The 25,781-nt window shown below is 61.7% G+C and overlaps 1 protein-coding gene across 1 annotated transcript in view; it reads left to right on the top strand.

Annotated features, from left to right (window-relative positions):
* LOC135576889 (DNA-directed RNA polymerase II subunit RPB1-like) overlaps window positions 1–25,781 on the top strand; it is a gene marked incomplete at its 3' end in the record, with an annotated part of 61,475 nt that overhangs the window by 22,550 nt on the left and 13,144 nt on the right. The window contains 15 exon segments of the mRNA XM_065044181.1: window positions 1,131–1,341; window positions 2,536–2,745; window positions 4,727–4,895; window positions 6,704–6,798; window positions 7,752–7,955; window positions 9,547–9,769; window positions 10,992–11,175; window positions 12,528–12,699; window positions 13,872–13,977; window positions 17,310–17,515; window positions 19,727–19,951; window positions 21,320–21,566; window positions 23,746–23,846; window positions 23,928–24,032; window positions 25,238–25,420. Coding sequence (XP_064900253.1) covers window positions 1,131–1,341; window positions 2,536–2,745; window positions 4,727–4,895; window positions 6,704–6,798; window positions 7,752–7,955; window positions 9,547–9,769; window positions 10,992–11,175; window positions 12,528–12,699; window positions 13,872–13,977; window positions 17,310–17,515; window positions 19,727–19,951; window positions 21,320–21,566; window positions 23,746–23,846; window positions 23,928–24,032; window positions 25,238–25,420 — 2,641 coding nt within the window.

Below are 25,781 nucleotides of genomic sequence, written 5' to 3'. Positions count from 1 at the left end.
AAACCCGCTCCCTATCACCCCCAACCCTCTCCCCATCACCCCCAAATGCTCCCCACAGCGTCACCACCCCCTACAACGCCGACTTTGACAGGGACGAGATGAACCTGCACCTGCCCCGTCTCCCCAAACCTGCCCCATTGCTCCCCAAACCTGCTCTGCTGCAGGGTCCTAGTGCCCCCAGCCCTGGGCAGGACCCCTTTAAGCTGCTCCTATGTCCCCAAACCTGCTCCCTATCACCCCAAGTTTATCCCCATGACCCCAAACCTGCTCTGCCGCAGGGTCCTAGTGCCCCCAGCCCTGGCCAGGTCCCCAAACCTGCTCCCTATCACCCCAAGATTGTCCCTTGTCACCTCATTCAATCTGTGTCGCAGGGTCCTAGTGCCCCCAGCCCTGGGCAGGTTCCATGGAACCTTTTCCAGTGACCCCGAACTGCCTCCTATCACCCCCAAACCCGCTCCCTATCACCCCCAACCCTCTCCCCATCACCCCCAAATGCTCCCCACAGCGTCACCACCCCATACAACGCCGACTTCGACGGGGACGAGATGAACCTGCACCTGCCCCATTGCTCCCCCAAACCTGCCCCATTGCTCCCCAGACCTGCTCTGCCGCAGGGTCCTAGTGCCCCCAGCCCTGGGCAGGGCCCATGGAACCTTTTCCAATGTCCCCAAAATGCCCCGTATCACCCCAAACCTGCTCCCTATCACCCCAAGATTGTCCCTGTGACCCCACACCTGCTCTGCCGCAGGGTCCTAGTGCCCCCAGCCCTGGGCAGGTCCCATGGAACCTTTTCCAGTGTCCCCAAACTGCCCCGTATCACCCCAAACCTGCTCCCTATCACCCCAAGATTGTCCCTGATGCCTCGAACCTGCTCTGCCGCAGGGTCCTAGTGCCCCCAGCCCTGGGCAGGACCCCTTGGAGCTGCCCCAATGTCCCCAAACTGTCCCCTATCACCCCAAACCTGCCCCATTGCTCCCCAGACCTGCTCTGCCGCAGGGTCCTAGTGCCCCCAGCCCTGGGCAGGACCCCTTTAAGCTGCTCCTATGTCCCCAAACTGTCCTGTATCACCCCCAAACCCGCTCCCTATCACCCCCAACCCTCTCCCCATCACCCCCAAATGCTCCCCACAGCGTCACCACCCCCTACAACGCCGACTTCGACGGGGACGAGATGAACCTGCACCTGCCGCAGTCGCTGGAGACGCGCGCCGAGATCCAGGAGCTGGCGATGGTGCCGCGCATGATCGTCACCCCCCAGTCCAACCGGCCCGTCATGGGCATCGTGCAGGACACGCTCACCGCCGTGCGCAAGTTCACCAAGCGCGACGTCTTCCTCGAGCGGGTGCGCGCGGGGGACACCCCGACGTTTCGGGGCCGAACCCCGCGATTTTGGGGCCAAAACGCGCGATTTCGGGGCCAAAACGCGCGATTTCGGGCTTGTTCTGCGCTCTCTTTGGAGCTTAGGAGGGGTTTTTGGGGTGTTTCCAGACCCGTTTTCCCCATCGCCACCCCCTTGTGCAGGTGTTTTGGGGTCACCCCGTTTTGGGGGGCATTGGGGGGGTGTCCCCATTTTGGGGGGCACTGAGGGGGTCAATTTTGGGGTCTCAGAAGGGGTTTGGGGGCCGTTTCTGGACCATTTTGGGCCATTTCTGGACCGTTTTGGGGGCGTTTCCCGGCCCATTTCCCCCCACGCGCGGGTGTTTTGGGGTCCCCCCATTCCGGGGCGCCCCGGGGGGGTGTCCCCCCGTTTTGGGGTCACTGAGGGGGTGTTCCCCCATTTTCGGGATCACTGAGGGGTCAGTTTTGGGGTCTCAGGAGGGGTTTGGGGGCCGTTTCTGGACCGTTTTGGGCCATTTCTGTCCCGTTTTAGGTCATTCCTGGACCATTTTGGGCCATTTCTGTCCCGTTTTGGGCCGTTTTTGGGCCGTTTCCTGCCCCGTTTCCCCCCCCGCGCGGGTGTTTTGGGGTCCCCCCATTCCGGGTCGCCCCGGGGGGTGTCCCCCCGTTTTGGGGTCACTGAGGGGGTGTTCCCCCATTTTCGGGGTCACTGAGGGGTCAGTTTTGGGGTCTCAGGAGGTGTTTGGGGGCCGTTTCTGGACTGTTTTAGGGCCATTTCTGTCCCGTTTTAGGTCATTCCTGGACCATTTTGGGCCATTTCTGTCCCGTTTTGGGCCGTTTTTGGGGCGTTTACTGCCCCGTTTCCCCCCACGTGTGGGTGTTTTGGGGTCCCCCCATTCTGGGGCGCCCCGGGGGGGTGTCCCCCCGTTTTGGGGTGACTGAGGGGGTGTTCCCCCATTTTCGGGGTCACTGAGGGGTGAGTTTTGGGGTCTCAGGAGGGGTTTGGGGGCCGTTTCTGGACCGTTTTAGGGCCATTTCTGTCCCGTTTTGGGCCATTTCTGTCCCGTTTTGGCCCATTTTTGGGGTGTTTCCTGCCCCGTTTCCCCCCATGCGCGGGTGTTTTGGGGTCCCCCCATTCCGGGGCGCCCCGGGGGGGGTGTCCCCCCGTTTTGGGGTGACTGAGGGGGTGTCCCCGCAGGGGGAGGTGATGAACCTGCTGATGTTCCTGTCCACGTGGGACGGGAAGGTGCCCCAACCCGCCATCCTGAAGCCGCGGCCGCTCTGGACCGGGAAGCAAATCTTCTCGCTCATCATCCCCGGGCACATCAACTGCATCCGCACCCACAGCACCCACCCCGACGACGAGGACAGCGGCCCCTACAAGCACATCTCCCCCGGGGACACCAAGGTGGGGTCCTGGGGGGGGTTTGGGGGGTTCTGGGGGGGGTTTGGGGGTCCTGGGGGGGGTTTGGGGGTCCTGGGGTTGAGTTTGAGGGGTCCTGGGGGGGGGGTTGGGGGGTCCTGGGGGGGGTTTGGGGGGTCCTGGGGGGGGTTTGGGGGTCCTGGGGGGGGTTTGGGGGGTTTGGGGGTCCTGGGGCTTTGGACACCCCAGTGATGGGGGCAGTGGTCCCTACAAGCACATCTCCCCTGGGGACACCAAGGTGGGGTCCTGGGGGGGAGTTTGAGGGGTCCTGGGGGGGGTTTGGGGGTCCTGGGGGGGCTTGGGGGGTCCTGGGGGCGTTTGGGGGGTCCCGGGGGGAGTTTGGGGGGTCCTGGGGGGGGGTTGGGGGGTCCCAGGGGGCGTTTGGGGGTCCTGGGGCTTTGAACACCCCAATGATGGGGACAATGGTCCCTACAAGCACATCTCCCCCGGGGACACCAAGGTGGGGTCCTGGGGGGGAGTTTGGGGGGTCCCGGGGGGGCGTTTGGGGGGTCCTGGGCGGGGCTTGGGGGGTCCTGCGGAGGTTTGGGGGGTCCCGGGGGGAGTTTGGGGGTCCTGGGGCTTTGGACACCCCAATGATGGGGACAGTGGCCCCTACAAGCACATCTCCCCTGGGGACACCAAGGTGGGGTCCTGGGGGGGGTTTGAGGGGTCCTGGGGGGGTTTTGGGGGGTCCTGGGGGGGAGTTTGGGGGGTCCTGGGGGAGTTTGGGGGTCCTGGGGCTTTAGACACCCCAGTGATGGGGACAATGGTCCCTATAGGCACATCTCACCTGGGGACACCAAGGTGGGGTTCTGGGGGGGCTTGGGGGGTCCTGGGGGGGGTTTGGGGGTGTCCCATGCAATTCTTGGGGTGTCCTGGGTGATTCTTGGGGTGTCCATGGAGATTCTTGGGGTGTCCCATGCAATTATTGGGGTGTCCATGGAGATTCTTGGGTCATCCCAATGCAATTCTTGGGGTGTCCATGGAGATTCTTGGGGTGTCCTGGGTGGTTCTTGGGGTGTCAGTGGAGATTCTTGGGGTGTCCTGGGTGGTTCTTGGGGTGTCCATGGCCATTCCTGGGTTGTTCTGGGTGACTGTTGGGGCATCCCGGGCAATTCTTGGGGTGTCCCGGGCAATTCTTGGGGTGTCCATGGTGATTCTTGGGGTGTCCATGAATCTTGGGGTGTCCCATGTGATTATTGGGGTGTCCATGGAGATTCTTGGGTCGTCCCAATGCAGTTCTTGGGGTGTCCTGGGTGGTTCTTGGGGTGTCCTGGGTGGTTCTTGGGGTGTCCTGGGTGGTTCTTGGGGTGTCCATGGAGATTCTTGGGGTGTCCATGGCCATTCCTGGGTTGTTCTGGGTGACTGTTGGGGCATCCCGGGCAATTCTTGGGGTGTCCCGGGCAATTCTTGGGGTGTCCATGGTGATTCTTGGGGTGTCCATGAATCTTGGGGTGTCCCATGTGATTATTGGGGTGTCCATGGAGATTCTTGGGTCATCCCAATGCAATTCCTGGGGTGTCCTGGGTGGTTCTTGGGGTGTCCATGGAGATTCTTGGGGTGTTCTGGGTGGTTCTTGGGGTGTCAGTGGAGATTCTTGGGGTGTCCTGGGTGGTTCTTGGGGTGTCCATGGAGATTCTTGGGGTGTCCTGGGTGATTCTTGGGGTGTCCATGGCCATTCTTGGGTTGTTCTGGGTGACTATTAGGGCATCCTGGGCAATTCTTGGGGTGTCCATGGAGATTCTTGGGGTGTCCTGGGTGGTTCTTGGGGTGTCCATGGAGATTCTTGGGGTGTCCTGGGTGGTTCTTGGGGTGTCCATGGCCATTCCTGGGTTGTTCTGGGTGACTGTTGGGGCATCCTGGGCAATGCTTGGGTCATCCCATGCGATTTTTGGGGTGCTGACCCCCATTTTTGGGGTGCTGACCCCCGTTTTTGGGGTGCTGACCCCCCGTTTTCGGGGTGCAGGTGGTGGTGGAGAACGGGGAGCTGATCATGGGCATCCTGTGCAAGAAGTCGCTGGGCACGTCGGCCGGGTCGCTGGTGCACATCTCGTACCTGGAGATGGGCCACGACACCACCCGCCTCTTCTACAGCAACATCCAGACCGTCATCAACAACTGGCTGCTCATCGAGGGTGCGCGCCCGAAACGGGGGGGGACACCCCAAAAATGGGGCTCGGGGGGGCTGGGGAACCCCCCAGGGTCAGCTTGGGGGGCTGTGACCACCTGGGGTCATCTATGGAACCCCCTGAGATCATCTATGGAACCCTCTGGGATCCCCATGTGGTGGGACTGGGGTGCCCATGATGGTCCTGGGGACACAAGGGCTTGAACCCCCTTTTTTGGGGACCCCAGTGACCATAAATGGGGTTCAAGGGGTCTATGGAACCCCATGGGGTCGTCTATGGAACCCTCTGAGATCATCTATGGAACCCCCTGAGATCATCTATGGAACCCTCTGGGATCCCCAGTGTGGTGGGACTGGGGTGCCCATGATGGTCCTGGGGGCACAAGGGCTTGAACCCCCTTTTTTGGAGACCCCAGTGACCATAAATGGGGTTCAGGGGGTCTGGGGAACCCCATGGGGTCATCTATGGAACCCTCTGGGATCATCTGTGGAACCCTCTGGGATCCCCAATGTGGTGGGACTGGGGTGCCCATGATGGTCTTGGGGGCACAAGGGCTTGAACCCCCTTTTCTGGGGACCCCAGTGACCATAAGTGGGGTTCAGGGGGTCTGGGGAACCCCCTGAGATCATCTATGGAACCCTCTGGGATCCCCAGTGTGGTGGGACTGGGGTGCCCTTGATGGTCCTGGGGGCACAAGGGCTTGAACCCCCTTTTTTGGGGACCCCAGTGACCATAAATGGGGTTCAGGGGGTCTGGGGAACCCCCTGAGATCATCTATGGAACCCTCTGGGATCCCCAATGTGGTGGGACTGGGGTGCCCATGGAGCTCTTGGGGACACAAAGGTTGAACCCCCTTTTTTGGGGACCCCAGTGACCATAAATGGGGTTCAGGGCATCTATGGAACCCCATGGGGTCATCTATGGAACCCTCTGGGATCCCCAGTGTGGTGGGACTGGGGTGCCCATGGTGGTCTTGGGGTCACTTCTTGGGGACAATGGGACAGAAGTGTCTTGGGGGGTCTTGAGCCCCCTTTTTTGGGGACCCCAGTGACCATAAATGGGGTTCAGGGGGTCTATGGAACCCCCTGGGGTCATCTATGGAACCCTCTGGGATCCCCAATGTGGTGGGACTGGGGTGCCCATGATGGTCCTGGGGACACAAGGGCTTGAACCCCCTTTTTTGGGGACCCCAGTGACCATAAATGGGGTTCAAGGGGTCTATGGAACCCCCTGAGATCATCTGTGGAACCCCCTGAGATCATCTATGGAACCCTCTGGGATCCCCATTGTGGTGGGACTGGGGTGCCCATGGTGGTCTTGGGGACAATGGGACAGAAGTGTCTTGGGGGGTCTTGAACCCCCTTTTTTGGGGACCCCAGTGACCATAAATGGGGTTCAGGGGGTCTGGGGAACCCCCTGAGATCATCTATGGAACCCTCTGGGATCCCCAATGTGGTGGGACTGGGGTGCCCATGGTGGTCTTGGGGTCACTTCGTGGGGACAACAGGGACAGAAGTGTCTTGGGGGGTCTTGAGCCCCCTTTTCTGGGGACCCCAGTGACCATAAGTGGGGTTCAGGGGGTCTGGGGAACCCCCTGAGATCATCTATGGAACCCCCTGGGGTCATCTATGGAACCCCCTGAGATCCCCAACGTGGTGGGACTGGGGTGCCCATGGAGCTCTTGGGCACCCGAGGGCTTGAACCCCCTTTTTTGGGGACCCCAGGTGTTTTGTGGGGGTGGGGGATGGATGCTGGGGGTCCCCCCGATGTGGGGGTCCCCCCGATGTGGGGGTCACCCCGGTGTGGTCCCCCAGGTCACACCATCGGCATCGGTGACTCCATCGCCGACGCCAAGACCTACCAGGACATCCAGAACACCATCAAGAAGGCCAAGCAGGACGTCATCGAGGTGACTTTGGGGGGGTCCCTGAGCTTTTGGGGGGGGTCCCCAACTTTTGGGGGGGGTTCTCTAAGCTTTTGAGGGGTTCTCCAGGCTTTTGGGGGGCTCCCCAAGCTTCTGATGGGTCCCCAAGATTTTGGGGGTGTCCCCAAGCTTTGAGGGGTCTCCAAACTTTGGGGGGATCCCCCCAACCTTTTGGGGGGGGTTTCCAAGCTTTGGGGTGTCCCCAAGCTTTTAGGGGGTCCCCAGGTTTTTTGGGGGTCCCCAAACTTTGGGGGGAGGGTCCCGAGGCTTTTAGGGTATCCCCAGTCTTTTGGGGGGGTCCCCACTTTTTTGGGGTGCTCCCCAAGCTCTGGGGTGTCCCCAAGCTTTTGGGGGGTCCCCCCATTTTTGGGGAGGTCCAAGCTTTTGGGGGGAGGTCCAAACTTTGGGGGAGAGTCCCCAGGCTTTGAGGGTGTCCCCAAACTTTTGGGGGGATCTCCAACTTTTTTGGGAGTCCCCAAGCTTTTTTGGGGGGTCTCCAGGCTTTGGAGGAGTCCCCAAGCTTCTGGGGTGCTCCCCAAGTTTTGGGGGGGTCCCCACATTTTTGGGGTGCTTCCCAAACGTTGGGGGGATCCCCACATTTTCGGGGTGCTCCCTAAACTCTGGGGGGGTCCCCAGTAACCTTTGGGCCCCCTCAAGCTCCCATCACACCCCCCAAATTCCCCATTGGCCATTCCCCCTATTGGCCGCTCCCCCCATTGGCCATTCCCTCCATTGGCCGCTCCCCCCATTGGCCATTCCCCCCATTGGCCGCTTACCCCATTGGCCATTCCCCCCATTGGCCGCTCCCCCCCTTGGCCATTCCCCCCATTGTCCACTCCCCCCCTTGTCCTCGCCGGCTGTTTCTGAGCCGTTCCCGTTGTATTCGGGGGGTGCTCCCGGGGTGTTGTTGGGGTGACGGTGTTTCGGGGGGGCCGCAGGTGATCGAGAAGGCCCACAACAACGAGCTGGAGCCCACGCCGGGGAACACGCTGCGCCAGACCTTCGAGAACCAGGTGAACCGCATCCTCAACGACGCGCGCGACAAGACCGGCTCCTCCGCGCAGAAGTCGCTCTCCGAGTACAACAACTTCAAGTCCATGGTCGTCTCGGGGGCCAAGGGCTCCAAGATCAACATCTCCCAGGTCTGGGGGGGCTGCGGGGGGTCTTTGGGGGCTCCACGAGGTCTTGGGGAGCTCTATGGGCTCTTGGGGGCTCCACAGGACCTTGGAGTGCTCAGCGGGCTCCATGGGCTCCATGGGCTTTTGGGGGGTCTTGGGGTGCTCCATGGCATCTTGGGGGCTCCATAGGGTCTTGAGGGCTCCATAGGGCCTTGGGGGCTCCATAGGATCTTGGGGAGTCTTGGAGGGCTCCATAGGGTCTTTGGGGGCTCCATAGGGTCTTGGGAGCTCCATGGGCTCTTGGGGGGCTCCAGAGGATCTTGGGGGTCTTTGGGGGCTCCACGAGGTCTTTGGGGACTCCACGAGCTCTTGGGGGCTCCACAGGGTCTTGGAGGGCTCAATGGGCTCCATGGGCTCTTGGGGGGTCTTGGAGGGCTTCGTAGGGTCTTGGGGGCTCCATAGGATCTTGGGGGGTCGTGGAGGGCTCCATAGGGTCTTGGGGGCTCTATAGAGTCTTTAGGGGCTCCATGAGGTCTTTGGGGGGGCTCCACATGCTCTTGGGAGGCTCCATGGCATCTCGGGAGCTCCATAGGGTCTTGGGGGCTCCATGAGGTTTTGGGGGAGGTGTTTCTATTGTTCCCCCACCCACGACTGATCACCATGATGTTCCACCATGACCTTGACCTTCACATTGACCATCTCTCACCTCCCCTGGGAACATTCCAGAAGGACTTTATTGACCGTTATGGGGTCTGGGGGTGCCAATGTCCCCACTCCCCCCACATTGTTCCCCAATGACATTGTCCACCCATGACTGGTCACCACAATGTTCCACCATGACCTTGACCTTCACATTGACCATCTCCCACCTCCCCTGGGAACATTCCAGAAGGACTTTATTGACCATTATGGGGTCTGGGGGTGCCAATGTCCCCACTCCCCCCACATTGTCCCCCTAATAACATTCTCCCCCACCCCTGACTGATCACCATGATGTTCCACCATGACCTTGACCTTCACATTGACCATTTCGCACCTCCCCTGGGAACATTCCAGAAGGACTTTATTGACCATTATGGGGTCTGGGGGTGCCAATGTCCCCACTCCCCCCACATTGTTCCCCAATGACATTGTCCACCCCTGACTGATCACCATGATGTTCCACCATGACCTTGACCTTCACATTGACCATCTCCCACCTCCCCTGGGAATGTTCCAGAAGGACTTTGTTGACCATTATGGGGTCTGGGGGTGCCAATGTCCCCACTCCCCCCACATTGTTCCCCAATGACATTCTCCCCCACCCCTGACTGATCACCATGATGTTCCACCATGACCTTGACCTTCACATTGACCATCTCCCACGTCCCCCGGGGCCATTCCCCAAGCACTTCAATGACTGTTATGGGGCCTGGGGGTGCCAATGTCCCCACTCCCCCCACATTGTCCACCCATGACTGATCACCATGATGTTCCACCATGACCTTGACCTTCACATTGACCATCTCCCACCTCCCCTGGGAACGTTCCAGAAGGACTTTATTGACCGTTATGGGGTCTGGGGGCGCCGCCGCCCCCCGCCCCGCTCACGGCGCCCCCGCCGTGTCCCCCGCAGGTGATCGCGGTGGTGGGGCAGCAGAACGTGGAGGGCAAGCGCATCCCGTTTGGGTTCAAGCACCGCACGCTGCCGCACTTCATCAAGGACGACTACGGCCCCGAGAGCCGCGGCTTCGTGGAGAACTCCTACCTGGCCGGCCTCACGCCCACCGAGTTCTTCTTCCACGCCATGGGGGGGCGTGAGGGGCTCATCGACACGGCCGTCAAGACCGCCGAGACCGGTCAGCGCCCCCCACGAGACCCCAGACCCGTATCCTGCCCCACCGAGACCCCAGAGCCACGTTGTGTCCCATGGAGACCCCAGAGCCACATCCTGCCCCATGGAGACCCCAGAGCCACGTTGTGTCCTATGGAGACCCCAGAGCCACATCCTGCCCCATGGAGACCCCAGAGCCACGTTGTGTCCCATGGAGACCCCAGACCCATATCCTGCCCCACCGAGACCCCAGAGCCACATCCCACCCCATGGAGGCCCCAGATCCACATCATGACCCAGGGAGACCCCAGACCCACATCCTGCCCCACCGAGACCCCAGAGCCACGTTGTGTCCCATGGAGACCCCAGACCCACATCCTGCCCCATGGAGACCCCAGAGCCACGCTGTGTCCTGGGGAGACACCAGATCCACATTGTGTCCCATGGAGACCCCAGACCCATATCCCACCCCACAGAGGCCCCAGATCCACATCCTGCCCCATGGAGGCCCCAGACCCACATCATGACCCAGGGAGACCCCAGAGCTGCATTGTGTCCCATGGAGACCCCAGACCCATATCCTGCCCCATGGAGACCCCAGAGCCACGTTGTGTCCCATGGAGACCCCAGACCCATATCCTGCCCCATGGAGACCCCAGAGCCACATCATGACCCAGGGAGACCCCAGAGCCATATCCCACCCCAGGGTCCATTTAGCCACCCCCACGTATGTCCCCATGTCCCCAGGGTCCATCCAGCACCCCCATGTCCTCATGTCCCCATGTCCCCAGGGTCCATCCAGTGCCCTCATGTCCCCTCATGTCACCCCATGTCCCCCCATGTGTCCCTGTCCCCCTCGGGTCCATCCAGCGCCCCCATGTCCCCACGTATGTCCCCATGTCCCCCAGGGTCCATCCAGCACCCCCCTGTCCCACCATGTGTCCCCAGGGTCCATCCAGTGCCCCCATGTCCCCATGCCCCAGGGTACATCCAGCGCCCCCGTGTCCCCCCATGTCCCCAGGGTCCATCCAGCACCCCCATGTCCTCATGTCCCCATGTGTGTCCCCGTGTCCCCCCAGGGTCCATCCAGCACCCCCATGTCCCCATGTGTGTCCCCGTGTCCCCAGGGTCCATCCCCCATGTCCCCATGTCCCCAGGGTCCATCCCCCATGTCCCCACGTATGTCCCCGTGTTCCCAGGGTCCATCCAGCGCCCCCATGTCCCCACGTATGTCCCCGTGTCCCCAGGGTACATCCAGCGGCGGCTGATCAAGTCGATGGAGTCGGTGATGGTGAAGTACGACGCCACGGTGCGCAACTCCATCAACCAGGTGGTGCAGCTGCGCTACGGCGAGGACGGGCTGGCCGGCGAGAGCGTGGAGTTCCAGAACCTGGCCACGCTCAAGCCCTCCAACAAGGCCTTCGAGAAGAAGTGAGGACCCACGCCAGGGGGGCGGCCGGGGGGCACCAAGGTGCTTCTTCAAGGGGTTGGGCCCATCTCGGGGTCACCACGTTGGTTCTTCCGAGGGTTGGAGCTGTCTCGGGGTCACCAAGGTGGTTCTTCTAAGGGTTGGACCCGTCTCGGGGTCTCCAAGTTGGTTCTTCAAGGGGTTGGACCCATCTCAGGGTCACCAAGTTGGACCCATCTTGGGGTCCCCAAGTTGGTTCTTCAAGGGGTTGGACCCATCTTGGGGTCATCAAGTTGGTTCTTCTAAGGGTTGGAGCCGTCTCGGGGTCACCAAGTTGGTTCTTCTAAGGGTTGGACCCATCTCGGGGTCACCACATTGATTCTTCTAAGGGGTTGGACCCATCGAAGGGTTGGACCCATTTTGGGGTCACCACATTGGTTCTTCAAGGGGTTGGGCCCATCTTGGGGTCACCAAGGTGGTTCTTCCAAGGGGTTGGACCCATCTTGGGGTCACCAAGTTGGTTCTTCTAAGGGTTGGACCCATCTTGGGGTCACCACGTTGGTTCTTCTATGGGTTGGACCCATCTTGGGGTCCCCAAGTTGGTTCTTCAAGGGGTTGGACCCATCTTGGGGTCACCACGTTGGTTCTTCTAAGGGTTGGACCCATCTCGGGGTCCCCAAGTTGGTTATTCAAGGGGTTGGACCCATCTTGGGGTCCCCAAGGTGGTTGTTCTAAGGGTTGGACCCATTTTGGGGTCACCACGTTGGTTCTTCTAAGCGGTTGGACCCATTGAAGGGTTGGACGCATCTTGGGGTCACCAAGTTGGTTCTTCCAAGGGTTGGACCCATCTTGGGGTCCCCAAGTTGGTTCTTCTAAGGGTTGGACCCATCTTGGGGTCACCAAGTTGGTTCTTCAAGGGGTTGGGCCCATCTCGGGGTCCCCAAGTTGGTTCTTCTAAGGGTTGGACCCATATTGGGGTCACCAAGGTGGTTCTTCAAGGGGTTGGACCCATCTTGGGGTCACCATGTTGGTTCTTCTAAGGGTTGGACCCATCTTGGGGTACTTGAGATGCTCCATCCAAGACCTGGACCCATCTTGGGGTCCCCAAGTTCGTTCTTCTAAGGGTTTCCAGCTCTGTGTCCCCTGCAATGTCCCCCAGTGTCCCCCCCCATGTCCCCAGTGTCCCCCCAATGTCCCCCCCGTGTCCCCAGGTTCAAGTTCAACTACAGCAACGAGCAGGTGCTGCAGGAGGAGCTGGTGCAGGGTGGTTTCCAGCTCCGTGTCCCCCCTGTGTCCCCCATATCCCCCCAGTGGAGTCCCCAGTGTCCCCCAGTGATGTCCCCCCGTGTCCCCAACGCTGTCCCCGTGTCCCCAGGTTCAAGTTCGACTACAGCAACGAGCGGGCGCTGCGGCGGACGCTGCAGGAGGAGCTGGTGAAGGACGTGCTGTCCAACGCCCACATCCAGAACGAGCTGGAGCGCGAGTTCGAGCGCATGCGCGAGGACCGCGAGGTGCTCAGGGTCATCTTCCCCACCGGGGACAGCAAGGTGACCCCAGAACCCCCCGGGACACCCCCCCGGACACCCCAAAACCCCCCGGGACACCCCAGAACCCCCCAGGACCCCCTGAGATGCCACCACCCCCATCCTGCACCCCAGTGTCCATGGGGATGTCCCACCAGCTCCTGGGTCATTGTCCCCACCGGGGACAGCAAGGTGACCCCAAAACCCCCCGGGACACCCCAAAACCCCCCGGGACACCCGCAAACCCCCCCGGACACCCCAAAACCCCCCGAGATGCCACCACCCCCATCATGCACCCCAGTGTCCATGGGGATGTCCCACCAGCTCCTGGGTCATTGTCCCCACGAGGGACAGCAAGGTGACCCCAAACCCCCCCAGGACACCCCAAAACCACCTGGGACACCTCTGGGACACCTCCAACCCCCCTGGGACACCCCGAAACCCCCCAGGACCCCCCGAGATGCCACCACCCCCATCATGCACCCCAGTGTCCATGGGGATGTCCCACCAGCTCCTGGGTCATTGTCCCCACCGGGGACAGCAAGGTGACCCCAAAACCCCCCAGGGCACCCCAAAACCCCCTGGGACACCTCTGGGACACCCCCAACCCCCCCCCGGACACCCCGAAACCTCCCAGGACCCCCTGAGATGCCACCACCCCCATCCTACACCCCAGTGTCCATGGGGATGTCCCACCAGCTCCTGGGTCATTGTCCCCACTGGGGTCAGCAAGGTGACCCCAAAACCCCCCGGGACACCCCAAAACCACCTGGGACACCCCCTGGGGACACCCCAAAACCCCAAGGGTGCACCAGAACCCCCCAAGATGCCACCACCCCCATCCTGCACCCCAATGTCCCTGGGAACGTCCCACCAGCTCCTGGGTCATTGTCCCCACTGGGGTCAGCAAGGTGACCCCAAACCCCCCCAGGGCACCCCAAAACCCCCCGGGACACCCCCCTGGACACCCCAGAACCCCCTGAGTCACCCTAGAACCCCCAGAGCACCCCAGAATCCCCAGGATACCCCAAAACCCCCAAGTCACCACCACCCCCCATCCTGCACCCAAGTCCCGTTTTTGGGGTGCTGAGCCCCAATTTTGGGGTCCTACCCCATTTTTGGGGTGCCGAGTCCCATTTTTTGGGTGCCGAGCCCCGTTTTTGGGGTGCTGACCCCGTTTTCGGGGTGTCCCCCAGGTGGTTCTCCCCTGCAACCTCCTGCGCATGATCTGGAACGCGCAGAAGATCTTTCACATCAACTCGCGCCTCCCGTCCGACCTGCACCCCGTCAAGGTGGTGGAGGGTGAGTGGGGGTCCCCAAATCCGGGGGGGGTCCCCAAAGTCATGGGGGGGGGCCAAGTCCGGGGTGGGGTCCCCAAGTCTGGGGGAGGGTCCCCAAAGTCATGGGGGTGTCCCCAAACCTGGGGGGGTCCCCAAACCTGGGGGGGTTCCTCAAAGTCATGGGGGGGGTGCCAAGTCCGGGGTGGGGTCCCCAAAGTCATGGGGGGGTCCCTAAATCCGGGGTGGGGTCCCCAAACCCAAGGGGGAGTCCCCAAAGTCATGAGGGGGTCCCCAAACCTGGGGGGGGTTCCCCAAAGTCATGGGGGGGGCCCCAAAACCGGGGTGGGGTCCCCAAAGTCATGGGGGGGGCCCCAAGTCCGGGGTGGGGTCCCCAAGTCTGGGGGAGGGTCCCCAAAGTCATGGGGGTGTCCCCAAACCTGGGGGGGTCCCCAAACCTGGGGGGGGTCTCCAAAGCCATGGGGGTGTCCCCAAACCTGGGGGGGGGGGTCCCCAAAGTCATGGGGGGGTCCCTAAATCCAGGGTGGGGTCCCCAAACCCAAGGGGGAGTCCCCAAAGTCATGAGGGGGTCCCCAAATCTGGGGGGGTCCCCAAAGTTATGGGGGGTCCTCATATCCGGGGTGGGGTCCTCAAACCCAAGGGGGAGTCCCCAAAGTCATGAGGGGGTCCCCAAATCCGGGGGAGGGTCCACAAAGTCATGGGGGGGTCCCCAAAGTCATGGGGGGTGCCCATATCCGGGGTGGGGTCTCCAAACCCAAGGGGGAGTCCCCAAAGTCATTTGAGGGTCCCCAAAGTCATGGGGGGGTCCCCAAATCCGGTGTGGGGTCCCCAAATCCGGGGGAGGGTCCCCAAAGTCATAGGGGGTCCCCAAGGGGGCTGGGGGACCGGGGGAGGCCCCACTGGTGGCTCAAAAAGGGCGTAGTGGGGAGGGACCTGGGGACACCCCGTGGTCACCAGGGACTTGGGGACCCCCAGGAAGCTTCTGGGGGACTTGATGGACCCCAATATTGCCCAGGAAGATTCTTGGGGACCCCCAGAAGGTTCTGGGAAGACCTGGGGACCCCCAAGAAGGTTCTGGGGGACTTGATGGACCCCAACAACACCTGAGAAGGTTCTAGTGGACTTGATGGACCCCAACAATGCCCAAGAAGGTTCTGGGGGGACATGGGGACCCCAACAATGCTCAAGAAGCTTCTGGTGGACTTGATGGACCCCAACAGTGTCCAATAAGGTTCTGGGGACTTGGGGACCCCCCAGAAGCTTCTGGTGGACCAGATGGACCCCAACAACACCCAGAAAGGTTCTTGGAGACTTGGGGACCCCCAAGAAGGTTCTGGTGGTCTTGATGGACCCCAATAAGGTTCTGGTGGACCTGATGGACCCCAGCCCCACCCAAGAAGGTTCTGAGGGATTTGGGGACCCCCAAGAAGCTTCTGGTGGACTTGATGGACCCCAACAAGGTTCTGGGGGGACTTGGAGACCCCAACAAGGTTCTGGGGACTTAAGGACCCTCAAGAAGGTTCTGGTGGTCTTGATGGACCCCAATAAGGTTCTGGAGACTTGGGGACCCTCAGGAAGCTTCTGGTGGACCAGATGGACCCCAACAAGGTTCTAGTGGACCTGATGGACCCCAACAGTGTCCAAGAAGATTCTGGGGACTGGGGGACCTCCAAGAAGGTTTGGGGGGACTTGATGGACCCCCAAGAAGGTTCTGGGGACTTGGGTACCCTTCAGAAGGTTCTGGTGGTCTTGATGGACCCCAATAAGGTTCTGGTGGACCTGGTGGACCCCAATAATGGCCAAGAAGATTATGGGGACTTGGGGACCCCAAGAAGCTTCTGGGGACTTGGGGACCCTCAGGAAGCTTCTGGTGGACCAGATGGACCCCAACAAGGTTCTGGGGGACTTGGGGACCCCCCAGAAGCTTCTGGTGGACCAGATGGACCCCAACAACACTCAAGAAGGTTCCGGAGGTCTTGAGGACCCTCAGGAAGCTTCTGGGGGACTTGATGGACCCCAACAAGGTTCTGGGGGGACTTGGGGACCCCAAGAAGGTTCTGGGGACTTGGGGACCCCCCAGAAGCTTCTGGTGGGCCAGATGGACCCCAACAACACTCAAGAAGGTTCTGGGGGTCTTGAGGATCCTCAGGAAGCTTCTGGTGGTCTTGATGGACCCCAATAAGGTTCTGGTGGACCTGATGGACCCCAGCCCCACCCAAGAAGGTTCTGAGGGATTTGGGGACCCCCAAGAAGCTTCTGGTGGACTTGATGGACCCCAACAAGGTTCTGGGGGGACTTGGAGACCCCAACAAGGTTCTGGGGACTTAAGGACCCTCAAGAAGGTTCTGGTGGTCTTGATGGACCCCAAGAAGGTTCTGGAGACTTGGGGACCCTCAGGAAGCTTCTGGTGGACCTGATGGACCCCAACAAGGTTCTAGTGGACCTGATGGACCCCAACAGTGTCCAAGAAGATTCTGGGGACTGGGAGACCTCCAAGAAGGTTTGGGGGGACTTGATGGACCCCCAAGAAGGTTCTGGGGACTTGGGGACCCTTCAGAAGGTTCTGGTGGTCTTGATGGACCCCAATAAGGTTCTGGTGGACCTGGTGGACCCCAATAATGGCCAAGAAGATTATGGGGACTTGGGGACCCCAAGAGGCTTCTGGGGTCTTGAGGACCCTCAGGAAGCTTCTGGTGGACTTGATGGACCCCAATAAGGTTCTGGGGGACTTGGGGACCCCAAGACATTTCTGGTGGACTTGATGGACCCCAACAACACTCAAGAAGGTTCCGGAGGTGTTGAGGACCCTCAGGAAGCTTCTGGGGGACTTGATGGACCCCAACAAGGTTCTGGGGGGACTTGGGGACCCCCCAGAAGCTTCTGGTGGGCCAGATGGACCCCAACAACACTCAAGAAGGTTCTGGGGGTCTTGATGGACCCCAAGAAGGTTCTGGAGACTTGGGGACCCTCAGGAAGCTTCTGGTGGACCTGATGGACCCCAACAAGGTTCTAGTGGACCTGATGGACCCCAACAGTGTCCAAGAAGATTCTGGGGACTGGGGGACCTCCAAGAAGGTTTGGGGGGACTTGATGGACCCCAACAAGGTTCTGGGGACTTGGGGACCCTCAGGAAGCTTCTGGTGGACCTGATGGACCTCAACAAGGTTCTGGGGACTTGGGTACCCCAAGAGACTTCTTGGGACTTGGGGACCCCAACAAGGTTCTGGGGACTTGGGGACCTCCAGGAAGGTTTGGGGGGACTCGATGGACCCCAACCCCACCCGGGAAGGTTCCGGGCCCCCCGTTGTCCCCATTGACCCCCCGTTTGTGGCGCAGGGGTGAAGGAGCTGAGCCGCAAGCTGGTGATCGTGAACGGGGAGGACCCGCTGAGCCGGCAGGCGCAGGAGAACGCCACGCTGCTCTTCAACATCCACCTGCGCTCCACGCTCTGCAGCCGCCGCATGGCCGAGGAGTTCCGGCTCAGCGGGGAGGCCTTCGACTGGCTGCTGGGCGAGATCGAGTCCAAGTTCAACCAGGCCATCGTGAGTCTGGGGGGCTAGGGTAGACCTGGGGGGCTAGGGTAGACCTGGGGGGCTAGGGTAGACCTGGGGTCACACGGGGCCTTCGACTGGCTGCTGGGCGAGATCGAGTCCAAGTTCAACCAGGCCATCGTGAGTCTGGGGGCCACAATAGACCTGGGGGGCTAGGGTAGACCTGGGGGGCTAGGATAGACCTGGGGGGCTATGGTAGACCTGGGGGTCTAGGGTAGACCTGGGGGGCTGGGGTCAGGTCTGGGGTCACACGGGGCCTTGGACTGGCTGCTGGGCGAGATCGAGTCCAAGTTCAACCAGGCCATTGTGAGTCTGGGGGCTAGGGTAGACCTGGGGGGCTAGGGTAGACCTGGGGGACTGCAATAGACCTGGGGGGCTAGGGTAGACCTGGGGGGCTGGGGTAGACCTGGGGTCACACGGGACCTTGGACTGGCTGCTGGGCAAGATCGAGTCCAAGTTCAACCAGGCCATCGTGAGTCTGGGGGCTAGGGTGGACCTGGGGGGCTAGGGTAGACCTGGGGAGCTAGGATAGACCTGGGGGGCTAGGGTAGACCTGGGGGTCTACGGTAGACCTGGGGGGCTAGGGTAGACCTGGGGTCACACGGGGCCTTGGACTGGCTGCTGGGCGAGATCGAGTCCAAGTTCAACCAGGCCATCGTGAGTCTGGGGGCTAGGGTAGACCTGGGGGGCTAGGGTAGACCTGGGGGGCTAGGGTAGACCTGGGGGGCTGGGGTAGACCTGGGGGGCTAGGGTAGACCTGGGGGGCTGGGGTCAGGTCTGGGGTCACATGGGGCCTTGGACTGGCTGCTGGGTGAGATCGAGTCCAAGTTCAACCAGGCCATCATGAGTCTGGGGGCCACAATAGACCTGGGGGGCTGGGGTAGACCTGGGGGTCTAGGGTAGACCTGGGGTCACACGGGGCCTTGGACTGGCTGCTGGGCGAGATCGAGTCCAAGTTCAACCAGGCCATTGTGAGTCTGGGGGCTAGGGTAGACCTGGGGGGCTAGGGTAGACCTGGGGGACTGCAATAGACCTGGGGGGCTGGGGTAGACCTGGGGTCACACGGGACCTTGGACTGGCTGCTGGGCAAGATCGAGTCCAAGTTCAACCAGGCCATTGTGAGTCTGGGGGCCACAATAGACCTGGGGGTTGGGGTAGACCTAGGAGTCTGCAATAGACCTGGGGGGCTGGGGTCAGGTCTGGGGTCAGGACCTGGGCTGGTTTTGGGGTCCCATGTCCCCATGGTGTCCCCATGGTGTCCCCTGTCCCCCAGGCGCACCCCGGGGAGATGGTGGGTCCGATGGTGGGTTTGGGGTCCCGTGTCCCCATGGTGTCCCCACGGTGTCCCCAGGCGCACCCCGGGGAGATGGTGGGTCCGATGGTGGGTTTGGGGTCCCGTGTCCCCATGGTGTCCCCACGGTGTCCCCAGGCGCACCCCGGGGAGATGGTGGGTCCGATGGTGGGTTTGGGGTCCCGTGTCCCCACGGTGTCCCCACGGTGTCCCCAGGCGCACCCCGGGGAGATGGTGGGTCCAATGGTGGGTTTGGGGTCCCATGTCCCCATGGTGTCCCCACGGTGTCCCCATGGTGTCCCCATGGTGTCCCCAGGCGCACCCCGGGGAGATGGTGGGTCCAATGGTGGATTTGGGGTCCCATGTCCCCATGGTGTCCCCACGGTGTCCCCATGGTGTCCCCTGTCCCCCAGGCGCACCCCGGGGAGATGGTGGGTCCGATGGTGGGTTTGGGGTCCCGTGTCCCCATGGTGTCCCCATGGTGTCCCCAGGCGCACCCCGGGGAGATGGTGGGTCCGATGGTGGGTTTGGGGTCCCATGTCCCCATGGTGTCCCCACGGTGTCCCCACGGTGTCCCCAGGCGCACCCCGGGGAGATGGTGGGTCCAATAGTGGGTTTGGGGTCCCGTGTCCCCACGGTGTCCCCATGGTGTCCCCACGGTGTCCCCAGGCGCACCCCGGGGAGATGGTGGGTCCGATGGTGGGTTTGGGGTCCCGTGTCCCCATGGTGTCCCCACGGTGTCCCCAGGCGCACCCCGGGGAGATGGTGGGTCCGATGGTGGGTTTGGGGTCCCGTGTCCCCACGGTGTCCCCATGGTGTCCCCACGGTGTCCCCAGGCGCACCCCGGGGAGATGGTGGGTCCGATGGTGGGTTTGGGGTCCCGTGTCCCCATGGTGTCCCCTGTCCCCCAGGCGCACCCCGGGGAGATGGTGGGCGCGCTGGCGGCGCAGTCGCTGGGGGAGCCGGCCACGCAGATGACCCTCAACACGTTCCACTACGCGGGCGTGTCGGCCAAGAACGTGACGCTGGGCGTCCCGCGCCTCAAGGAGCTCATCAACATCTCCAAGAAGCCCAAGACGCCCTCGCTCACCGTCTTCCTGCTGGGCCAGAGCGCCCGCGACGCCGAGCGCGCCAAGGTGGGACACGGGGACACCTGGGGCTCCCCACGTTCTCCATCCCCACGTTCTCCATCCCCACGTTCTCCATCCCCACATTCTCCATGTGTTCTCCATCCCCATGTTCTCCACGTGTTCTCCATCCCCGTGTTCTCCACGTGTTCTCCATCCCCACGTTCTCCATCCCCACGTTCTCCATCCCCACATTCTTCACGTGTTCTCCATCCCCACGTTCTCCATCCCCATGTTCTCCATCCCCACGTTCTCCATGTGTTCTCCATCCCCACGTTCTCCATGTGTTCTCCATCCCCGTGTTCTCCATCCCCACATTCTTCACATGTACTCCATCCCCACGTTCTCCATCCCCACATTCTCCATGTGTTCTCCATGCCCACGTTCTCCATCCCTGCGTTCTCCATGTGTTCTCCATCCCCACGTTCTCCATCCCTATGTTCTTCTCATGTTCTCCATCCCCATATTCTCCATCCCCATGTTCTCTTCATGTTCTCCATCCCCACGTTCTCCATCCCCACGTTCTCCATCCCCACGTTCTCCATCCCCACGTTCTCCATCCCCACGTTCTTCATGTGTTCTCCATCCCCACGTTCTCTTCATGTTCTCCATCCCCATATTCTCCATCCCCATGTTCTCTTCATGTTCTCCATCCCTGCGTTCTCCAACCCCACGTTCTCCATCCCCACGTTCTCCATCCCCATGCTCTTCTCATGTTCTCCATCCCCACGTTCTCCATCCCCATGTTCTCCATCCCCATGTTCTCCATCCCCATGTTCTCCATCCCCATGTTCTTCACATGTTCTCCATCCCCACGTTCTCCATCCCCACGTTCTCCATCCCCACGTTCTCCATCCCCATGTTCTCCATCCCCATGTTCTCCATCCCCATGTTCTCCATCCCCACGTTCTCCATCCCCATGTTCTTCACATGTTCTCCATCCCCATGTTCTCCATCCCCATGTTCTCCATCCCCATGTTCTCCATCCCCATGTTCTTCACATGTTCTCCATCCCCATGTTCTCCATCCCCATGTTCTCCATCCCCACGTTCTCCATCCCCACGTTCTCCATCCCCACGTTCTCCATCCCCACGTTCTCCATCCCCACGTTCTCCATCCCCATGTTCTTCACATGTTCTCCATCCCCATGTTCTCCATCCCCACGTTCTCCATCCCCATGTTCTCCATCCCCATGTTCTCCATCCCCATGTTCTCCATCCCCATGTTCTTCTCATGTCCTCCATCCCCACGTTCTCCATCCCCATGTTCTCCACCCCCATGTTCTTCTCACGTTCTCCACCCCCGTGTCCTCTACCCCACGTTCTCCCCACATCCCCCACCCACCACTGTCCCCACGTCACCGCGTTGTCCCCGCAGGACATCCTGTGCCGGCTGGAGCACACCACCCTGCGCAAGGTGACGGCCAACACCGCCATCTACTACGACCCCAACCCGCAGAGCACGGTGGTGGCCGAGGACCAGGAGTGGGTCAACGTCTACTACGAGATGCCCGACTTCGACGTCAGCCGCATCTCCCCCTGGCTGCTGCGCGTCGAGCTCGACCGCAAGCACATGACGGACCGCAAGCTCACCATGGAGCAGATCGCCGAGAAGATCAACGCCGGTGGGTCCTGGGGGGGACACGGGGGTCCCGGCTGTGGCTGGAGGGGGGTTTTGGGGTCCTGGATGAGTCTTGAGGGCATCTGAGGGGGTTTGGGGGCTCTTCGTTGAGTGTCGATGGGGTTTGGGGTCCTGGATGAGCCGTGAAGGCATCTAAGGGGGGTTTGGGGACTCTTGGTTGAGTCTTGATGGGGTTTGAGGGCTCTTCATTGAGTCTTGATGGGGTTTGGGGTCCTGGATGAGTCTTGAGGGCATCTGGGGGGTTTTGGGGGCTCTTCATTGAGTCTTGAGGGAGTTTGGGGTCCTGGGTGAGTTTTGAGGGCATCTAAGGGGGGTTTGAGGGCTCTTCATTGAGTCTTGATGGAGGTTTGGGGTCCTGGATGAGCCTTGAAGGCATCTAAGGGGGTTTGGGGGCTCTTCATTGAGTCTTGATGGGGTTTGGGGGCTCTTTGTTGAGTCTTGATGGGGTTTGGGGGCTCTTGGTTGAGTCTCTATGGGGTTTGGGGGTCCTGGATGAGCCATGAAGGCATCTAAGGGGGGTTTGGGGGCTCTTTGTTGAGTCTTGATGGGGTTTGAGGGCTCTTCATTGAGTCTTGATGGGGTTTGGGGGCTCTTCGTTGAGTCTTGATGGGGTTTGGGGTCCTGGATGAGCCTTGAAGGCATCTAAGGGGGTTTGGGGGCTCTTCATTGAGTCTTGATGGGGTTTGGGGGCTCTTTGTTGAGTCTTGATGGGGTTTGGGGGCTCTTGGTTGAGTCTCTATGGGGTTTGGGGGTCCTGGATGAGCCATGAAGGCATCTAAGGGGGGTTTGGGGGCTCTTTGTTGAGTCTTGATGGGGTTTGGGGACCTGGGTGAGTCTTGAGGGCATCTAAGGGGGGTTTGGGGGCTCTTCATTGAGTGTTGATGGAGGTTTGGGGTCCTGGATGAGCCGTGAAGGCATCTAAGGGGGGTTTGGGGATTCTTGGTTGAGTCTTGATGGGGTTTGAGGGCTCTTCATTGAGTCTTGATGGGGTTTGGGGTCCTGGATGAGTCTTGAGGGCATCTGGGGGGTTTTGGGGGCTCTTCGTTGAGTCTTGAGGGAGTTTGGGGTCCTGGGTGAGTTTTGAGGGCATCTAAGGGGGGTTTGAGGGCTCTTCATTGAGTCTTGATGGAGGTTTGGGGTCCTGGATGAGCCTTGAAGGCATCTAAGGGGGTTTGGGGGCTCTTCATTGAGTCTTGATGGGGTTTGGGGGCTCTTTGTTGAGTCTTGATGGGGTTTGGGGGCTCTTGGTTGAGTCTCTATGGGGTTTGGGGGTCCTGGATGAGCCATGAAGGCATCTAAGGGGGGTTTGGGGGCTCTTTGTTGAGTCTTGATGGGGTTTGGGGTCCTGGATGAGTCTTGAGGGCATCTAAGGGGGGTTTGGGGGCTCTTCATTGAGTGTTGATGGAGGTTTGGGGTCCTGGATGAGCCATGAAGGCATCTAAGGGGGGTTTGGGGGCTCTTGGTTGAGTCTTGATGGGGTTTGGGGACCTGGGTGAGTCTTGAGGGCATCTGAGGGGGGTTTGGGGGTCTGGAGGATCACTGAGGATTTTGGGGGGTTCTAGATGAGTCTTAAGGGCATCTGGGGGGTGTTTAGGGACCTTTGGGGTAGTCTTGGGTGTCTCAGGGTGGGTTTGGGTGTCTCAGGGTGACCTTTGGGTGTCTGGGGGTGGGTTTGGGTGTCGCAGGGTGACTTTTAGGTGTCTCGGGGTGGGTTTGGGTGTCTCAGGGGGTGGTTTGGGTGTCTCAGGGTGACATTTGGGTGTCTCGGGGTGGTTTGGGTGTCTTGGGGTGGGTTTGGGTGTCTCGGGGTGGGTTTGGGTGTCTTGGGGGGTAGTTTGGGTGTCCTGGGGATGAGTTTGGTTGTCTCGGGGTGACCTTCGGGTGTCTTGGGGTGGGTTTGGGTGTCCCGGGGGTGTCTCAGGGGGTGGTTTGGGTGTCTCGGGGTGACCTTTGGGTGTCTCGGGATGGGTTTGGGTGTCTCGGGGTGGGTTTGGGTGACCTTTGGGTGTCTCAGGGGGTAGTTTGGGTGTCCTGGGGATGAGTTTGGTTGTCTCGGGGTGACCTTCGGGTGTCTCGGGGTGGGTTTGGGTGTCCCGGGGGGTGTCTCGGGGGCCGGTTCGGGTGTTGCGGGGTGTCGTGGTGACACGGGTGTCCCCCCGCAGGGTTCGGTGACGACCTCAACTGCATCTTCAACGACGACAACGCGGAGAAGCTGGTGCTGCGCATCCGCATCATGAACAGCGACGAGAACAAGATGCAGGAGGTGGGGCCGGGGGCACCCATGGGTGCTGGGGGGGGTCGGGGGCACCCATGGGTGCCGCAGCGTCACCCGCCGTGTCCCCAGGAGGAGGAGGTGGTGGACAAGATGGACGACGACGTGTTCTTGCGCTGCATCGAGTCCAACATGCTGACGGACATGACGCTGCAGGGCATCGAGCAGATCAGCAAGGTGGGCGGCGCGGGGCACCCGTGGGTGCTGCTGGGGGCGTGGGGCGCCCGTGGGTGCTGCTGGGGGCGTGGGGCACCCGTGGGTGCTGCTGGGGACGTGGGGCGCCCGTGGGTGCTGCTGGGGACGCGGGGCGCCCGTGGGTGCTGCTGGGGACGCGGGGCACCCGTGGGTGCTGCCGGGGACGCGGGGCGCCCGTGGGTGCTGCCGGGGACGCGGGGCGCCCGTGGGTGCTGCTGGGGACGTGGGGCACCCGTGGGTGCTGCTGGGGACGTGGGGCGCCCGTGGGTGCTGCTGGGGGCGTGGGGCGCCCATGGGTGCTGCTGGGGGCGTGGGGCGCCCGTGGGTGCTGCTGGGGACGTGGGGCGCCCGTGGGTGCTGCTGGGGACGTGGGGCGCCCGTGGGTGCTGCTGGGGACGTGGGGCGCCCGTGGGTGCTGCTGGGGACGCGGGGCGCCCATGGGTGCTGCTGGGGGCGTGGGGCGCCCGTGGGTGCTGCTGGGGACGTGGGGCGCCCGTGGGTGCTGCTGGGGGCGCGGGGCGCCCGTGGGTGCTGCTGGGGGCGCGGGGCACCCATGGGTGCTGCTGGGGGCGTGGAGCACTCAGAACTTCTCCCTCCATCGAGTCTCCAGGAGGTTTGGGGTGCCCATGGTGGAGCTGTGGGATGGTCTCCGGGTGCCCGGGTGTCCCCAGGGTGTCCCTGAGCACCCATGGGTGCTCATGTGGGTGCTGGGACCACCCATGGTCCTTGAGGAGCACTTGGAACTTCTCCCTCCATCGAGTCTCCAGAAGGTTTGGGGTGCCCATGGTGGAGATGTGGGACGGTCCATGGGTGCCCGGGTGTCCCCAGGGTGTCCCTGAGCACCCATGGGTGCTCATGTGGGTGCTGGGACCACCCATGGTCTTTGAGGAGCACTCTGAAGTTCTCCCTCCATCGAGTCTCCAAGAGGTTTGGGGTGCCCATGGTGGAGCTGTGGGACGGTCCATGGGTGCCTGGGTGTCCCCAGGGTGTCCCTGAGCACCCATGGGTGCTCATGTGGGTGCTGGGACCACCCATGGTCCTTGAGGAGCACTCAGAACTTCGCCCTCCATCGAGTCTCCAGGAGGTTTGGGGTGCCCATGGTGACACTGGTGGAGCTGTGGGACGGTCTCCGGGTGCCCGGGCGTCCCCAGGCTGTCCCCGAGCACCCATGGGTGCTGTCCCCCCAGGTGTACATGCACCTGCCGCAGACGGACAACAAGAAGAAGATCATCATCACGGAGGACGGGGAGTTCAAGGCGCTGCAGGAGTGGATCCTGGAGACGGACGGCGTGAGCCTCATGCGGGTGCTGAGCGAGAAGGACGTGGACCCCGTGCGCACCACGTCCAACGACATCGTGGAGATCTTCACCGTGCGTGGGGCGCGACACATGGGTGCTGGGCTCCCCAACACATGGGTGCTGGGCTCCTCAACATCTGGGTGCTGGGCTCCCCAAGACATGGGTGCTGGGCTCCCCAACACATGGGTGCTGGGCTTCTCAAGACATGGGTGCTGGGCTTCTCAAGACATGGGTGCTGGGCTCCCCAAGACATGGGTGCTGGGCTCCTCAACACATGGGTGCTGGGCTCCTCAAGACATGGGTGGTGGGATCCTCAACACATGGGTGCTGGGCTCCCCAAGACATGGGTGCTGGGCTCCTCAAGAGATGGGTGCTGGGCTCCTCAGCATCTGGGTGCTGGGGTCCTCAACATCTGGGTGCTGGGCTCCTCAAC

Source organism: Columba livia, chromosome 33 (assembly GCF_036013475.1).
Source record: "Columba livia isolate bColLiv1 breed racing homer chromosome 33, bColLiv1.pat.W.v2, whole genome shotgun sequence".
NCBI classification, from domain to species: domain Eukaryota; kingdom Metazoa; phylum Chordata; class Aves; order Columbiformes; family Columbidae; genus Columba; species Columba livia.
This window is presented reverse-complemented; position numbering and strand designations above follow the sequence as displayed.